Source organism: Otolemur garnettii, unplaced genomic scaffold (assembly GCF_000181295.1).
Source record: "Otolemur garnettii isolate 467f Iridium unplaced genomic scaffold, OtoGar3 scaffold00096, whole genome shotgun sequence".
NCBI lineage: Eukaryota > Metazoa > Chordata > Mammalia > Primates > Galagidae > Otolemur > Otolemur garnettii.
Window position 1 is genome coordinate 7907032 of NW_003852491.1, and position 16625 is coordinate 7923656.

Sequence of the window (16625 nt, forward strand, 5' to 3'; positions counted from 1 at the left end):
GGCTTGGCAAGATTGGGGCCTTAGTATGCAGGATGGGTACCCAGTCTAATGAAAACAGGTGGGAGCCAGGGCTCATTTTTATAGCCAAACGTCCTTGGGAACTCTAAAGTCCTGACAGCAAGTGGAGGTAGCCATAGGTTCAGGCCAGTACCACAAGCAGTAAAACTTGTTGACTGTGGATTGTAGTCTCAAAGAGTAAAACCTAGAGGAATAGCCTCAAAGATCAGGATGCTGTCCTGGCCTCCCATAGAATCCTGGGAAGGAGTGGCTCACAGAGGCCTCAGGCCCAGAGGGCATTAGAGAGAGGCCAGTTTCCTTCCTGGGAACAGGCACATGTCCTTGAGTATGACGAATCAGCCCTGAAAACAAGGGCAGCTTCCAGGGTGCGTAGCTCAGTGCTTGTACCATGAGCACAAGAGGCCCAGGGCCAAGCTCAGGGGCAGCAGAAGGATGGGCCCCTGTAAGGCCTGGGCTGGGGCAGAGCTGAAGGCCAAAGAGTTTTTGCAGAGGTTGCCATCAGGCTGGGACTCCTGGACTTGAGGCACCACATGAAGCTGGAGTTCTCCTGCTTTGTATTTGATCCAAGAGGCATAGCTGGAGGTCAGAGTGTATACACCAGGTCTGTTGGGGGCACCGCAGGCATCACCCCAGCTCACAATACCTGCCAGATACCAGAGGCCTTCCACAGGGCAGGAGAGTGGACCTCCGGAGTCACCCTGTGAAGAAAAGCCATACTGCAGCTGTCAGGAGCAGGCCCCAGCCCCTGGTCATCCATGCCAGCCCTCATCTCCCAAGAGGCACTATCTCAAATTCTCCCCCAACTCCCAGGGCTCCTGCATTTACCTGGCAGGCATCCTTGCCACCCTCCACATAGCCAGCACACACCATGTCCTGCTGGATAAAGTGAGGCTCCTCAGGCTTGGCATTGATGTTGTACAGGCAGTTACAGGTTTCACGGCTTATCAGTGGCACCTCAAGTTGCTGAAGTGGCCTGGGGGGTAGGAGGCCCACTGTGGGGGCAGGAGATGCTTACCCAGGGCCTCTAATCCCCAGTGGAGCTTCCCCTCTGTGCCACTCAACATCTCGTGCACCACCTTACCTGAGGGAGCCGTGTGGCCCCATCCAGTGACAGTACAGTGGAGGCCATTAGGGAAGGAGGCGTTGGCTTCAGGGAGGCAAATGGGCCGGATATGGCGGGAGAAGGTGATAGCTCTTTTGAGGTGGAGGAGTGCAATGTCCCCCTGGGAGCCCTCCTCCCGGTAGCTGTCATGGGTGATTATCTCTTTCACACCTATGAAGTTGTTGTCCTCGGAGTAGATGTCCAGCTGGTGGGCCCCCAGCTTTACCTCATAGTATTCCTTAAGGTGGTTTCTGCAGGCAGAAGGGCCAAGGCTGGGACCCAGAGGCCTCTCCTTGTTCCCTGATCCCTGTTGCCTTGTAGCATCCACTCTGATTCAGAATAGCCCCTTGGGAGGCCTGAAATTGTACCTTAGTTTTATCCTGTATCCTCTGATCCCTCACATTCACTCCTAACTGGTCCTTCCAGACTTTGCTGATACCCTTAGATCCAACCCAAGAACCCAACTTCCGATCTAGCTTGACACATGATCTTTGATCTCCAGCTCACTTTTGATTTCCACACCTTTCCTCTCACCCAGCTGGTACCTGGGGAAACAGTGAGCAGCTGACAGCACCCACTGCTCAGACACGAGAGAACCGCCACACACATGGACGCCATCATAGGTGATGCTGACCTGCCAAGGCCACTGACCAGGGTTTGCACTGCTGCCACCTGTGATGCGTGATTGGGCGGCCACACCACAAACAGCTGTCCAGGGAAGAAGGGGAAGTAGAGTCAGATCCTTAGCCCCACTGTTCCCACATATGCCAGGCATTCTGGTTTAGAGCTTGGGAAGTGGGTTCACAGAAGTCAGCCTCTCTTTTTGTTATAATCCCACGGTTCACCAGGTGTAGGCAGTTCTGCCCCTTGCTGCCCACCGATCATTACCTAATTTGGTTCTTGTGGCAGCCTGCCTTCTCTCAAGCCTTTCTACCTTCCACCCAATCCACTTCTTACAAGTCTGAAGATCTTGATAAACCACAATTCTGACCAAGTCACATCCCTGCTTAAACCTTTCCATGGCTCCATGCTGCCCTGATGAAATATTCCAAACCCTTTGTGGCACTGCCATCTACTCCAACCATCCCTCTGGACAATTCCTGTTTTCACATGCATCAGCCACACACTTGTTTACCTCTGGACCTTTGCTTATCCAGGTCACTCTGCCTAGAACACCTTTCCCCATCCTTCCTCTGTTTGGCAAACTTCTCTTTGCCTGTGGAGACTCTGTTCAGATGGCAGGCCCTCCACGGCCTGTCTGGAGCCTGCAGGTTGAGCTAGGCTTTGCCTCTGAACTCCCAGGGCCCCCTTCCCTGACTCTGCCCAATCACAACTGTTCTGGCATCTGGAGCTGTGTCCCTTTCAACCACACCAATCAGGGTGTTCCCTGGGGGCAGATCATCAGGTCCGCAGTATCGATGGAGTCCTAGAAATGTATTGAACAAACGAACAGAACAGGCTTCCCAAAATGTGAACGTCTGGTTTCCATGACTGCCCCAGCCCCAGCCCCACCACCACCCAGACCGCTTTGGAGTGAAGCCCAACTACTTTCACAAAGTCACCTTCAAAGGAGCAGAGGAACTACCAGCCAGGCTCCTCCCCTCTCCATAATCATGACAATAGCTACTATTCAGAGTGTCCAGCAGTGCCAGGCCCTGAAGGGGCTTTGATTTTCTTTATCTCCTAGAATCCTCACTACAGCCCCAAGAGATAGACAGGATCAGCTTCAATTTAGAGGTGCTGAAGCTAAAGCTTAAGCAGGGGACAGGACTTGGGCAATGCCACACAGCAGGTAAGTGGTGAAGCCAAAGTTGAAAAACTGACCCAGAGCTGGAGTGTTTGCCTTCAAAAAAAGGAGGCAGTTGGTTTGTTTCCCTCAAAACCATCTCAAGCATCCCACTTTAAGAGCTGAATCTGAGCAAGAGCTCAGACCCTGTCCCTACCAAAAACAGAACAAAGTTAGCCTGGAGGGGTGGTGCAAACCTCTATCCCCAGCTTCCCCAGAGGCTGAGGCAGGAGGATGGCTTGAGCCCAGGAGTGTGAAATTGCAGTGAGACACGATGACGCCACTGAACTCTAGGCAGGGTGACAGAGTAAGACTCTGTCTCAAAAAAAAAAAAAAAAAAAAAAAAATCCCAGCTACACCACTTACTGGCTGTGTGCCTTTGGGCAAGTGGCAGCTTCTCTGTATCCCAGCTTCTTTATCCACAATATAAGGGCCATAATCCCCACTCACAGAGCTACTGGGAGAATGTGAGTGGATATGAGAGGGGGGGACAGCTCAGCAGAGGGTCAGGCATTTGTTAAACATGCGGGAGCCAAGTCCCTCCCTTTTCCCCTCCCCCATTTCCCGGGCAAGCCTCACCTTCGGCCCCATCAGCTCCTGGAAAGAAAAAGGGAGGAGTAAGCACCGAAGTTTGAAGTTCTCTGACCCTCTAGTGCCCACAACTTCTGCGGAGGGCTGGTCTCCTCCTTGGGAGGGCCAAAGTAGAAGGGAGAGGGAGGCTAGGGGATTCTTAAGACAAGGATAAAGATTATGTCTGCTCCCACTTTAAGAGCTGTGTTACCCCCAACTCCCCCTACCCTGCACAGACTCACCCGTCCCCAACTGGAATAATCCAAGACAGAGCAGAATGGCCACAGCCTCTAGCTGCCCAGGCACTAGGCCCACGCTCTGGGCCATGGCCTGGAACGAGGGCCTCAGGGGCAGACACCAGACACACAGTCCCTGGGGCCGGTTTTGAAGGCAAGATCCAGGTGTGTCAGCTCAAAGGAAAGGGATTCCAGAATCCGGGCTGGGAAGGGGAAACAGGTGTCCAAGGTTGGCTTCTAAGGCAGGGTCCAGCCACAGGGAGCCGGTGAGGGGATGAGAGATGATTAAAGTATCCAAAGCTAGCAGTGTAGATATGTCTCCAGCACGGCCTAGCCACCTAGGGATCTTCTCCGAGTGCCGATTACTGGAGCAAAAAGGCAGCTACCTGCCTGCCCCGCCCCTAGCCCCGCCCTCTGCTCCAACAGCTCACCTTGAAACCAAAGTCTCTTCAGACCTGACCCCAGGCTGTGGGGAGGAGGAGGAGCAGGGGCGGGTGAAGGTGGCTGACCAACCAGAGAGCAGCCTGAGACTAGGCTGGAAGCTCTTAGGGTCGGCCTCCCCAGAGAGAGGAGACCTACAGGTCTCTCAGACCAGTTATGCCCCTAAGGGCCTGGCCCAGGCTTTGTTATCTTGGGGCCACAGCTGCTCCTCCCTCCATCCCTTCTTTCTTAGGCCAGGTATTGGAGCCCAGGACATTGGGGTCTGCCCCAGCCTAAGGTCATTCCAGGCCCTTTCTGTGAAGACTGCTTTGGTGAGTGGCAAGTATGTCTGGCCAATCATCCCACAGATATTTACTAACTACCTGATGTCCCTGGAGCAGGGGACAAAACAGACCCTGTTTTCTCTGAGCTCACAGTAAGGCAGGGGTGATGGACTTAATCAAATAATCACAATCAGAATAATTTCCAACCAGGAGTTGTGATGCACAAGAATGGGGGCTCTGGTGCAATCGCACAGCAGCTTGACCAAAGAGGGCATCATGAAGGGGTCCTTGTAGAGGGGTCTGGAGAATTGAGACCCAAAGGGTTATGAAAAAGTTCAAAGGCAAAGGCAGGGGAATGGTAGTCCAGGGGCAGCATTCTGAAGTGGAGGGTACAGGTGGTAGAGGTGTGACTCAGGTGGGGGTGAGGTGCACCCTCTGTGGCAAGTGTGAATCTGTGGCAACTCCAAATAACCTGTGGAGTCCAAGCTTCAGGAAAGAGACCCTCACCCACTTTCCAGAAGACTAGGTGACTGGATGTCTGAGCCAGGCGTTCAGGGCCCAGGCTGGAGTCAGGGAACTAACCTAGGAAGTGCTGACTTGGGGAGCTGGGCAGGAGGGGGCAGCAGGATGCTGGGCACTGTGGGTGAGGTCAGGCAGAGGCTAAGATGTATTCAGTGTTTGTAGTGGGCAGCATATGGGTGACAGACTGGGTATGGGGGTAGGAGGGGGATACATGTCTCTGTGGTGAGTCTGGGGGATATTCTATTTGGGATTAACTTCCCAGTGGTAACTTCCAGCTTCCCATCTAGGACCTCTTCTCCCATCCTCTGCTTACATAACCCAGAAGAAATCACTCTGCCACCCTTATTAGCTGGCTTTCATCCAAACACCCCTCTCCCTTAGGTTCCCATTTTCCCTTTTTCCCTGCTTAAACATCACTTTCTCTATGACTCTTTCCAGATCCCCAGACATAGATGTGCATGTGTCCCCCACTAGACTGGGTGCACTTTGTAGGCTTATTACCTATCAGAACCTAATTGTGTCATGACTTCGTAGTTAACAGGGAATATGGGTTGAATGTGTGCAGGGAGAAGCATGAATGAGCCCCCTACATATAAGGGACCCAAGGTCTGGAGGCACTAGGCAGGATTCAGAAGTGCTGGACCCTCCTGGAAGGGTCCAAGTGTCATGTGTGCATGCTAGTGACATTTGGGGGACATCATCAGGGGGTGTATATGTGAGACAGCTCAGCCTCTCACCCTGTATTTCTCACTGATGTAGGGGGGTGGGCCCCAGGGTCTGAGTTAGAGCTGAAGTGTCCAGCAGGTGCTGGTGACACTGATTCAACTGGGAAGGTGACACATAACCAGCTGGCCACCCAGCCTCCCTGCCCTGGGGCAGGAATGCTGGAATAGCCACCACGTTCAGGGACACATTTCCTGAGAGCTCAAGGCCTGACTCACAGAAAAGGGAGGGGCCCTACCCCTCCAGGTTTCCCCCCTCAGCCTCCCATGCCTTCAGTCCCTCAACCTGCTTCCAGCAATGACACAAGCCCACACAGGTGTCTGCGTTTACACCTTTATTGTCTGCTCCTCCCACCACCCCCAAGGATTCCTGGGCCCAAAATAGGCCAATTATCTGAAGCCGCTGCAGTCTTGGTGGGTGGGACTCTCTGGAGGTTCTTCAAGGGAACCAGCTGGTTAGGTCACATTCCAGCCCCATTGGGGAGGAAGTGGAGGGCAGAGGAGGAAGTGCCACTAGGACCCAGACCCCTCAGCTCTGGATTAGGGGTGTCAGTAGCAGCAAGAACAGAGCAGCCTGAGGGGAGCCTGAGGCCCTTGCCAAGTCTGGGGGGCAGAGGTTGCTGCCTTCAGGGGGCCAGTAGGGGGTGCCACTAGGGGCCAGGAAGTGAGCCTCCTCCACTGTTTGGGAGATCCAGGCTTCTTCAGGGCCAATAGCTGCAAATAGCTCCCGACTCCCTCGAACAGCCATGCCCATGAGGACCCAGGGGCCTCCCTCAGTCTGGCACAGGAGGGGAGGGGCTGAAGTCACCTGCAGAGTCAAAGCCCAGACCAAATGAGTGTGTTACCCTTCCTCCTGTTCTCCTGAACCTTCCCCTATGGTTCAGCCACAAAGCACTGCTTGTTTCCATCCTTAAGCATCCTGGTCACTCTCCAAGGTCCAGCCAGCAAGCACTGCTTCCCATTTGGGGCCCAACACTTAGGAATTCCAATCTTGGTCTCTCTCTAGGGCCCAGCTGCCCAGCACAGTTTCCCCTATCCCTGGATCTAGATTCTCAGGATGCCTGTACCTCACACCTGTCCTCCTGCCCTTCTGCATACAGGACACAGAAGGTACCAGCAGGCAGAATGCCCTGATAGAGGCAGTGACAGAGTCGAGATGTCAGGATGGAGACCGCAGCAGCCACAGGGACTACAGAGAGGAAAGAATGTTGTCTCATGGTTCTGGCTTACAGTTACTCCACACTCCCATGACCCAGGACTCTCACCTCGGTCCTGGGGGTCCTTCCAGCCCAGCACCCAACAGCTGGCTCCTGGGGGGATACCCCATGGGTGAAGGCAGATGGGCAGGGCTGATGGGGAGGGTTCGACCCTGGAACTCAGCTCCAGGAGAGCCAGGGGAGGCCTAAGTCCCAGGTGCCGGGGCAGGCGGATACTGATGACCAACCGGGATACTTGGTGGCCCTGTGGGAGGGGGCTGGCCCCTGTCCGGCCCAGATACACTTCAATGTAAGGCACTGTTGTAGAGCCCAGCCTATTGGAACAAGGTCCAAAGTCACTTTCTGTTCCCCTATTGCTTTATAGAGTCCTTCCCAGCCCAGGGAAATGGGTAATTTTCTAGAGTCATGCTACTAATTCTTCATCATTCCTCCTAAATCTCTCTTCTGTCTCAAAACATCTCACAAATTTCCCTGTTCTGTATGATCCCCAATGGGAGAATACCCACTATTGTGGAGCCCTTGGATTCATCTCCTCATTTTCCCCTGTAGTCTCTTGCCTTAGAGATAAGTGAGACCCACCTGAGGACACAGTGAGTGGCTGCTAGGACCCAGCCTGGGGCCACAAGGATCCCAGTGCAGACTCGACCACCAGCCACATGCACCTCTGCCAACCAGGGCCACAGGACCCCCACTGAAGCAGCCTCTGGCCGCAGGCCACAGGCTAGGGAGAGAAAGAGGTCACCTCAGTTGAGGCCCCACAGCTGACTCCTAAAGCCCCTGCCGTGGATCTATGTACCCACCCCCCAGGAGATCCTGAGCCCTAGAGACCTCCGGCTTACCTCCATGCTCTGTGTGGGGAGGACAAATTTGTGTCTCAGTTTCCTCCCCTTCAAGGCCCCAGTCCCAGGCGAGCTGGTCCTCCAGATAAGCTCCCCGAGTCACATGGCTGATCCATGGGCCATGGGTCTGCAGGGGGAAGAAGGCTCGGGGACGTAGACAGTCACTAGAGAAGTCTTTGATCCCAGCTAGGAACCAGGTCCCCTCTTCTCGGCACAGAAGGCTCCAACGTGAGTCATTCTGTGGCAAAAAAGTGTGTGTGCTTGCTGTGAATATCACCGCTCCTGGGATTTTCCAGAACTCCAGATTTGCCCCCACTCGGACATAAGGTACCACCGCCTCCAAGCCAGGCGCTAGTACTAATTTGTGTAAGAAAACAAATTCACCCCTCAATTTACGATTTTCCTTAAATCTGGGGATAGAGTGAAACCCCCAAACCTGCCCAGAGTCTGCCTCAAGTCCACCAAGGCCAGGCTCCGCCCCCAACTCGTTCTGGCCCCGCCTCCACTGTCTCCGGGCTGGGAGCGCACCTCCTCTCCCAGTTCCCCGGCTCCCTCCGCCTACCTTGGCCTCCCTCAGGTCACACCCAAGCCCGCTTCTGCAGGCTCCACCTCGGCTTCTCACCCAGCAGTGGCCCGCCTCCTCCTCCTCCTGGTAGGCGGGGCAGAGAGCGTCCGGCGGGTCTCCCGGGAGCGGCACTGGCGTCCCCTGGCGGCCATAAAGGCAGTGACACCACCAGCCTCCCAAAAGCTCCGCCTCGAGCAGCGCGCTGGGGCCAGGCGCAGGTTCTGCGGACGGGGGCGGGGAAAACAGAGAGCCAGCATGGTGACCCAGGAGGCCCCAGCTTGGTCCCGCACCACCCAGAGCCAGGCCCCGGCTTACCCCCGTTGCCCCAGCGAGCCAGACGGCAGCGACTCCCGGGCAGGAAATAGTGTTCCAGGTGGGGTAGGCACACGGGCCGCGGGGCCGCGCTCAGGTTTACGGGCGCGCGCAGCTGCAGCAGCGCCAGGTCCGAGGCGTCGTCCCACGAGGCGTTCTCGTGCTGCACGAGCCGCGCCACTCGCTCCGCGCGCGGGCGCGAGGGCAGCAGCACGCGCCAGGCCTCGAGGTCGCTGGGCGGACTGTGGGAGCTGATTTGGCTGCGGGATGGGGAGGTGGGAGACGTGGGCCACACCCTGCACACCTGGCTGGAAACCTCGCACCCCTGATAACAGCTTCTGTATCTCCTGGCTAAAATCCTGCGTTCGCGGCCGGATTCCCAGCCCGCCCGCGTTCGAACTTGCACTTAGACTTCAGCATCCTGGATTGAACTATGCAACCTCTCTACCCGCCTCTGGCGGACTAGCACCCCTCTTTTGTGCTGGATCCTACACTTCCAAATGGGACCCTGTATTCCCCACTGAGGTGCCTCCCATTCCTATCCTGCCCAGAGGAGGGGTAGGGCCAGGTAGACGGTGGTTTCTCAGGCAGATCTGGGCAGGGACAAGGATCTGCCTGAGATGTGGATTCTTACTCACTCCAGAAAGCAGCTGGCAGGTGCCAAGACCCAGCTTTCAGACACCAGTGCTCCATGGCAGGGTCTGGATCCCGGCACCAGCACCTGGACCTCCCAGGGCCAGGCCCCTGGCCTCGGGGCCTTCCCACACTCTAAGGGGTGACAGGCCTGGGTCAGGGGGCCTCCTGAATCCCCCTCACTCCAGTAGTTTCCACCCAAACTCAAATCTCCCATGTCTAGTGCACACCTAGGGTCCTAACCACTCACCTGGAAGGGCAATGGTGCAGTTCTCCTCCCCGGGCTCCTGGGGACCAGACTGGGACTCCTGGGGCTGGGTGGGAAAGGCAGGTCCAGGCTCTGAATCTATCACCTGTTCCCGTATCCATGCCTCATAGGGAGCCACAGCAGTGAAGACTCCAGGACGGTTCCTCCGGCCACAGCCAAAGCCAAAGCTGGTGATTCCTGCCTGGAACCAGCGGCCTCCTTCCTCACAGACCAGGGGTCCCCCGGAGTCACCCTAATGATGGATGATTTTGTGTTAGGAGATCATCTCTGGGACCTACCAACCTACACTGCCTTTTAGCCTCACATACAATCACTTTCTGCTAGAAATATCCCTTGGCTGTGCCTTGTCTTCTGTGTCCCCTGTGACTCTAAACAGAAGTGCTTTATGAAGCAGAAAAGCTGGTGAGCAGTCACAGCCGAGAGCACCAGGCTCATGCATTAAGGGCCATGCAAGAGAGCCTGCAGGTCTCATTCACAGCCAATTGGTTCTTGTTCAATACAATGCCTGGCTTCTGACCAGGCCAGTGCACTCCAGAGTCTGGTATTTTATGGCAGAAATAACAGCTTGAGACTCTGTCTCAAAAAAAAATGGGGGTGGCACCGTGGCTCAAGGAGTAGGGCGCCAGCCTCATATACCAGAAGTAGTGTATACCTGTCCAAAAACTGCAACAACAAAAAAATGTGTGTCCTTTGAGGAAGATTTCTGGGCAAAAAGGTTAAAATATGCAGCGTTTTGGCCTTCAGCAGGTTATCCCTTCTGTAAAAGATTATTAATTTATGTTTCTTACACTTTTTTTTTTTTGAGACAGAGTCTCACTACGTTGCCTTCAGTAGAGTGCGATGGCATCACAGCTCACAGCAACCTCCAACTCTTGGGCTTAAGCAATTCTCTTGCCTCAGCCTCCCAAGCAACTGGGACCACAAGTGCCCACTACAATGCCTGGCTATTTTTGTTGTTGTTGTTGTAGTTATCATTGTTGTTTAGTAGGCCTGGGCCAGGTTCAAACCCACCAGCCCTGGTGTATGTGGCCAGCACCCTAACCACTGAGCTATGGGTGCTGAGCCTATTAATTCATTTTGGGTTTTTTGGAGACAGAGCCTCAAGCTGTCCCCCTGGGTAGAGTGCTGTGGCATCACAGCTTACAGCAACTTCCAACTCCTGGGCTCAAGTGAGTCTCCTGCCTCAGCCTCCCAAGTAGCTGGGACCACAGGTGCCTGCCACAATACCTGGCTATTTTTTGGTTGCAGCTGTCATTGTTGTTTGGCGGGCCTGGGCTGGATTCGAACCCACCACCTTAGGTGTATGTGGCTCGTGCCTTAGCCACTTGAGCCACAGGTGCCGAGCCAATTCATTTTTATCAATAACTATTTCTTGAGCACCTAAGTAACAGGAGCTGTGCTGTAGCCTGGGATATGGGATAATAACAATAATAATAATAGCCAATATTTATTGAGCACTGTTTTTTGGGGGGTTTTTTTGAGACAGAGTCTCACTTTTTTGCCCTCGGTAGAGTGCCATAATGTCACAGCTCACAGTAAGCTCCAACTCTTGGGCTAAAGTGATTCTCATGCCTCAGCCTCCCAAGTAGCTGGGATTGCAGGCACCCACCACAACATCTGGCTATTTTTAGAGATGCGATCTCACTCTGGATCAGGCTGGTCTTGAACTCGTGAACTCAGTCAGTCCACCCTCCTTGGCCTCCCAGAGTGCTAGGATTATAGGTGTGAGCTACCTTTCCCAGCCGTATTTAGCACTTATTAAGGACAAGATACTGTTAATCATTACGACAACACTATGAGATAGGTAACACTACTATCTCCATCCTCCAAGTGGGAAAGTTGGGCACAGGGAGGTTAAGTAACTTGGCTAAGGTCACACAACTATAAGAGAAGGTGCCATGCTTCTGACCAGGCCAGCTCACTTTGGAGTCTGGTATTGTATGGCAGAAACAACAGTGTCAACTTGTTGTCCATTTTTCTTCTTCACATCTATTCCATCCATTGGCAATTGTCCCTTCTTTTTGCACGAGGCTCAGAGAGATTTATCTGGGGAGATTTAACAGGGATTTATCTGTTCCTCACTGGTTAGCATTCTGGCCCTGCCAGGCACACTCCTCACCTGGCAGGTGTCCCTGCGGCCCTCCGGGTAGCCAGCACACAGCATCCCAGGCAATAGCTGGAGAGTGAGGTTGAAGGGGCCAGGCCGGCTGTAGAGACACTGACAGGCGGCCTTACCTAGCAGCCTTAGCTCCACTTCTTGTAGCACCCAAGGGAGAGGCAGAGGGTCTAGAGACAGAACCAGAGAGCACATACTGTAAGGCAGATACAGAGTCACCAGATCCCAGGGCTCAGCTTTGTCCCTTCCAGCTGCCTCCTGGACATCTCCATCTAGATGCCCCATATGACACCTTAGGCCATCACATTGGCCCCATCTCCCTCCTTGTCTTCATCTCAGGAATGCCCCCATCAAGCAGTTAGAGCTGCCATGCACAGTTATGCAGGTTGTGTACTGCAGAAAGGTCCCCACAACAAAAGATGTACAAAGGGACTAAAAGCATTAAGCTCTGAGCCTCAATGTGGTGATGTGTTTGTTCCCGAAGGCACTATTTTCACAAAGATTCTCTACAGAGTAGATGTGGTCTTCTCCGAAGTTGCCAAGCGTTGAATCTAGGTGTCATCCTGGAAACTTCTCTCAACCCTCCTTCCCCACTCAGCTCCCGAGTCATGAAATCCTTTTATTCATGACTTCTTGGGATTCTCATTGTAACTACCCTAGTTCAGACAATATAACCTTAGTCCTGGATGACCAACTTAGTTTCCTGACTGGCCTAGTCCCCAGTCTTCATTTGCTGCTGCTAGAGGAAGTTTCTAAAGCTTACTCTGATCTTACTGAGAACAATAAATGGATCTCACTGTCTGAACATGGGGTGTCAGCCCTATCCTGAGGAGAACCTGTTTTTGATAAGAACGACAATCTCAGGATCCAGAAAGGGATGGGGGAAAAGCAGAGATAGAACTCCTTCCCTGCACAGAGTCCTAAGTGGCCAGGCGATGGCTAAGAGTGTATTTGGGGCTCAACCAGGGAGGTTTGAAGATTATCCTGGGGACCCCTGGAACTGGAAGGGCTCTTTGGCCCTTAGGCTGACCTCCAGGCCTTCTTGGTCCTGGCTCTTCTCCATCTAACATCCCTATCCTGTGCCTAGCCTGGCCTAGCCTGGCCCTTCTCCATCTAACATGTCTCACCTGTGCCCCCAGGTGGCCTCCATCTCTTCCCATGTTTCTGCAATACATCTCTTCACAGAGATCCCTAAAAATCTCCCAATCTGTCTATTGTCAGGATGGCCTGGCCATCCTAGGTGCTTACAGTGACTTTTCCTGTTACCTCCTACCTAGATAAAGGTTGTGGCATCTCCTCCTGCAGTACGTACCCAAAGACCCATGCACTGGTACAGGTCTGATCATAGCAGATGTGGGGGATATTTGCAGGGGCAAAGCTAGCATGGAAAAGTGCCACTAGATGATGGGGTAACAGGGAATGGAGAAGAGGTCTGTGTCCCCCTACACCTTCAAACAGAGTGTGTGTCTATGTATTGAAATTGCTGTTTGTCTATTTACTAGGATGTAAGCCTGACTAGGCAGGAGTTTTGGTTTGCTACATTCACTGGTGTATCTCTAATGTGCCTGGTACCTTGAAGGTGCCCAAGAATTATCTTGGGCAAAAGAACGAATGAATGAAGTAGAGGGAGAAAACAGGAGGTGGGGAATAAAAAATTCAGTAGAGGCTTGGCGCCTGTAGCTCAGTGGGGAGGGCACCAGCCACATACACCAGGGCTGGTGGGGGCCAGGGGCCTGCTAAACAACAATGACAACTACAATATTAAAAAAAAAAAAATAGCCGGGCGTTGTGGCGAGCGCCTGTAGTCCCAGCTACTGGGGATGCTGAGGCAAGAGAATCGTTTAAGCCCAAGAGTTTGAAATTTCTGTGAGCTATGAAATTATGCAGACATAATCTCTGTGAGCACTCCACTGAGAGGAACATAGTGAGACTCTGTCTCAAAAAAAAAAAAAAATGAATAGGGGGGGGATATAAGATAGGAGGAAGAGGGATGGGAAGGCAAATGCAAACTGACATCTGCTGAATGTTTACTATATGCCAGGTGCTGTGCTTTAGTGGTTTTTACATGGGTTACCTAGGCAGAAATATCTAGTTACTGCTATGCTGGGCACTGTGCTATAAACTTTAAATGGATATTTTCACTTGATCCACCCAACAAGCCCACGAAATGGGCAGCACTACTTTCCTCCTTTTACAGAGGAGAAAATGTACCGGATGAAGTGCTTTGTCTGACATAGCAGAGCTGGGATGGGGACCCTAGTCGGATTCTAAATTCAGAAAAGAAAAAACTGGAAGGAAAGGCGAGGAGCGAATGGAGTGTGGGAGGATGACTCAGAAAGTAGTCTTAGTTGGAGAACACTTGAGGAGAAGGCTAGATGGAGATAGATGAGGGATTTACCCAGGATCTAGCAAACCCCCAAGACTCCGTCCCAGGCCTCACCCAGGGGGCCCCACCACCAAGGCCCGGCCCAAGGACCCGCCTACCCGCAGGAGGGGGCAGAATTTTAGGGCACGCTCCTGAGTCCACCCCACCGAAAGCTCCGTGGCCTCTGATCTCCCACCTTTCCGGCTCTAGCCTGGCCCGCTCACCTGCCTCCTGGATGTCCCCCCAGCCAGTGGCCCAGCAGGCGGTGCCGTGTGTGAAGTGGTGCGAGGCACGAGGCAGGCACACGGGACGCACGGTCGGGCCCAACCTAGCGGGTGAGGCCAGGCGCAGCAGGGCCAAGTCAGCGCCCAGCTCCACTTTGCTGTAGTTGTCCGGCACCAGGATGGCGGCCACTGTGCGGACATGCGCGCCGTCCAAGGGCCCGTCCTGAGAGTGCACGCCCAGCACTACCGACCACTCGGCCGCGGGCTCCATGGTCCCGTTCCTGCGCCGAGGCGAGGCAAGAAGTTAGATTGATTCTATGGAGGGGCAGATCCTCGTGCGAGTGGGGTCTGAGAGCCAGAATAGGAGGTGGGGTCAGCAACAACCCAGGAGTGTTCGAGACAGATAGTAATTTGGGGCTGTAACTCCTAAAAGGTGACGGGAGAATCCGATTTGGAGTTGGAGATTGGGGGCATCAGAAAGATAGATGAGATTCAGATAAGATGTTTAGTGGAGTGGTGGGAGGAGTCTGCTGGTGGCTTCACCCCACTCAGAACATTGATACCTTGCAGGGCACCTAGCTTGGGGGGCAGAGAGGGGTAGCCAGGGCAACTCGGTTCCAAATTAGCCTTGAGGATGAAAGGAGGGTGTGGGAGTGGTCGAACTGCAGGGCAGCGTTGGCCCTTGAAGGAGAGGGATGGACTAGCGCAAATACTCACCTCACAAAACAGTGAGCAGCAGAGAGGACCCAGGAGGGGGCGATGAGGGAGCCCCCGCAGATGTGGCCTCCCCCTTGATGCAGGCTTACCTGCCAAGGCCAGGCACCCGGCTGCGTGTCTGAACCCCCCACAATGCGGGCAGAGGGCTCAGGGCGCCCACACTCTGCAATGGGGAGCCCTGGAAGTCAGAGTCCACTTGGGGTCCCCCACTTCAGAGAGCCCCAGGGAACTCAGAAGAAAGCCTTCAGGTAACTCAGGAGAAAGCCTCGTCCCACACCCTAAGTTAGTTTGCTCCTCTGAACAAAGAACAAAGACCTAGGTACTTTTAAGTTTCTGGTCTTTTCCACCTCCCTCATCACCTATCCATCCTTAACTTTTCTTTAAGCTCTGAGGACACTGGGCCTCTTTCTTACCCATATCTTCAGGTTCTTCTTGGGTAGGACTGAGAGCTGAATCCCAGAGGGTAAAGAGAAAAAGATACTGGTGACTTCTAGACCCTGTACTACCCAACCCAGCACCCACCTTGCTGCTTTCCACCCGCCACCACCCTCTTCTCTGTCCCTTCAGCATCCACTGTTATCTCTCTTTTCCGCCTCTGCACATGACTTTTCCCCCAATCCAGCTGCCTTACCTGAATCCTGGAAGGTTCCTGAGGTGGGATTGATGGCTGGGAAGACAGAGGAAGGCAGGAAGAGGCTGGAGACCTGCACTTACTATGTGCCCTCCCTGAGTCCCTCCCCCGGCTTTCTAGCTAGTCCATCTTCCAAGGCAGCCACGTCTCCTGTCTCCTACGTTTGAAGCATTACTCCCTCTCCCTCTCCTGCCTAACTTCTGATGTCCTCCTTCCCTCCTTCCTCTGACACTACTTCCTTTCCTCCTTTGACACTCTACTCCTCAGGAATCCTGCTTTCCAGTTCCCCAGATGCTAGGACCCAAGCCCCTTGCAGCTATCCCCTGTCCCCAGAGGTTACCGAGGATCACAAGTGGGAGGAACAGGTACTGGGACATGGCACATTAGAATCAGCTGGAGGCACAGAGGTGGGTGAAAGTCTGCTCCCAGCCACAGCTCTGTCACTATCTAGGCAGTCCTGTGACTCTTGATGGTCCCAAGAGCAGCCCCACCCTCCCTGGCTGGAGCCCATCTCTGGGAATCTGAGAGGATCTGAGGCTAGAAGGGGAAGTAGGGAGTCTGAAGGCCCCACCCAGAGTCCTGTGCTCATCTCACATCTCTAGAGGCCAGGGTGGGGGTGAGGGCAGGTGTCCTAGCTCCAGGACACCTGTTGAGTGGGGGAGGGAGGGGAGAGAACAATGTACAAAGACCAAAGAAAAGGACAGCTGGGGTCTGGGAAGCCAGTGTTCTGGGTCCTTGGTGAGGCAGGGCTAGGGTGAGCAGTGACCCATGGGACAGGGAAGGTGGCCCCTCATTGGCATGACTCACCTGAGACCTCACCTCTGTTTGGGGTGCGGCTGCCCCAGTGGCTTGGCTTTTTCTTCTCACACAGCTCTGGTTACTGGAGTTGTTGGCCAGGTCCGAGACAAGAGCCCTAGGGAATTTAATCCCATCCCAACAAAAGGATCACAGATTCCGGCAGGGTGGGCAGGGCATAGGGATTCTGGGAGGAGGCTGGGCAGGTTGGCAAGGCCAGAAAAAGACTCTATCTTTCTCTGGGTTTAAGTGAGTACTCTCAGGTATGCTGTCATTTACTCTT

The 16625-nt window shown here is 53.9% G+C and overlaps 2 protein-coding genes across 5 annotated transcripts; both read right to left on the reverse strand.

The window, feature by feature from the left end:
- Window positions 1-244: 244 nt before the first annotated feature.
- Window positions 245-3803, reverse strand: PRSS8 (protease, serine 8). The gene is made up of 6 exons (XM_003795877.2): window positions 3719-3803; window positions 3486-3503; window positions 1666-1828; window positions 1100-1371; window positions 844-1010; window positions 245-716 (listed from the first exon to the last, which is right to left on the reverse strand). The coding sequence occupies exons 1-6, from the start codon at window positions 3801-3803 to the stop codon at window positions 393-395; spliced, it is 1029 nt and encodes a 342-aa protein (XP_003795925.1). The 3' UTR covers window positions 245-392.
- Window positions 3804-5980: 2177 nt separating this feature from the next.
- On the reverse strand, window positions 5981-15989 carry PRSS36 (protease, serine 36). Of its 4 annotated transcripts, none has more exons than XM_012808855.1 (15): window positions 15888-15989; window positions 15548-15583; window positions 15330-15365; window positions 14917-15079; window positions 14200-14480; window positions 11614-11780; window positions 9477-9726; window positions 9232-9361; window positions 8597-8853; window positions 8354-8502; window positions 7717-7954; window positions 7457-7598; window positions 6926-7191; window positions 6728-6849; window positions 5981-6468 (listed from the first exon to the last, which is right to left on the reverse strand). In XM_012808855.1, the coding sequence occupies exons 1-15, from the start codon at window positions 15922-15924 to the stop codon at window positions 6190-6192; spliced, it is 2553 nt and encodes an 850-aa protein (XP_012664309.1). In that variant the 5' UTR covers window positions 15925-15989; the 3' UTR covers window positions 5981-6189. The 4 variants fall into 4 exon arrangements, with proteins under 4 accessions (XP_012664309.1, XP_003795882.1, XP_003795883.1 ...); XM_003795834.1 differs by having other exon boundaries at window positions 8339-8502; XM_003795835.1 differs by lacking the exon at window positions 6728-6849 and having other exon boundaries at window positions 7113-7191; window positions 8339-8502.
- Window positions 15990-16625: the final 636 nt, after the last annotated feature.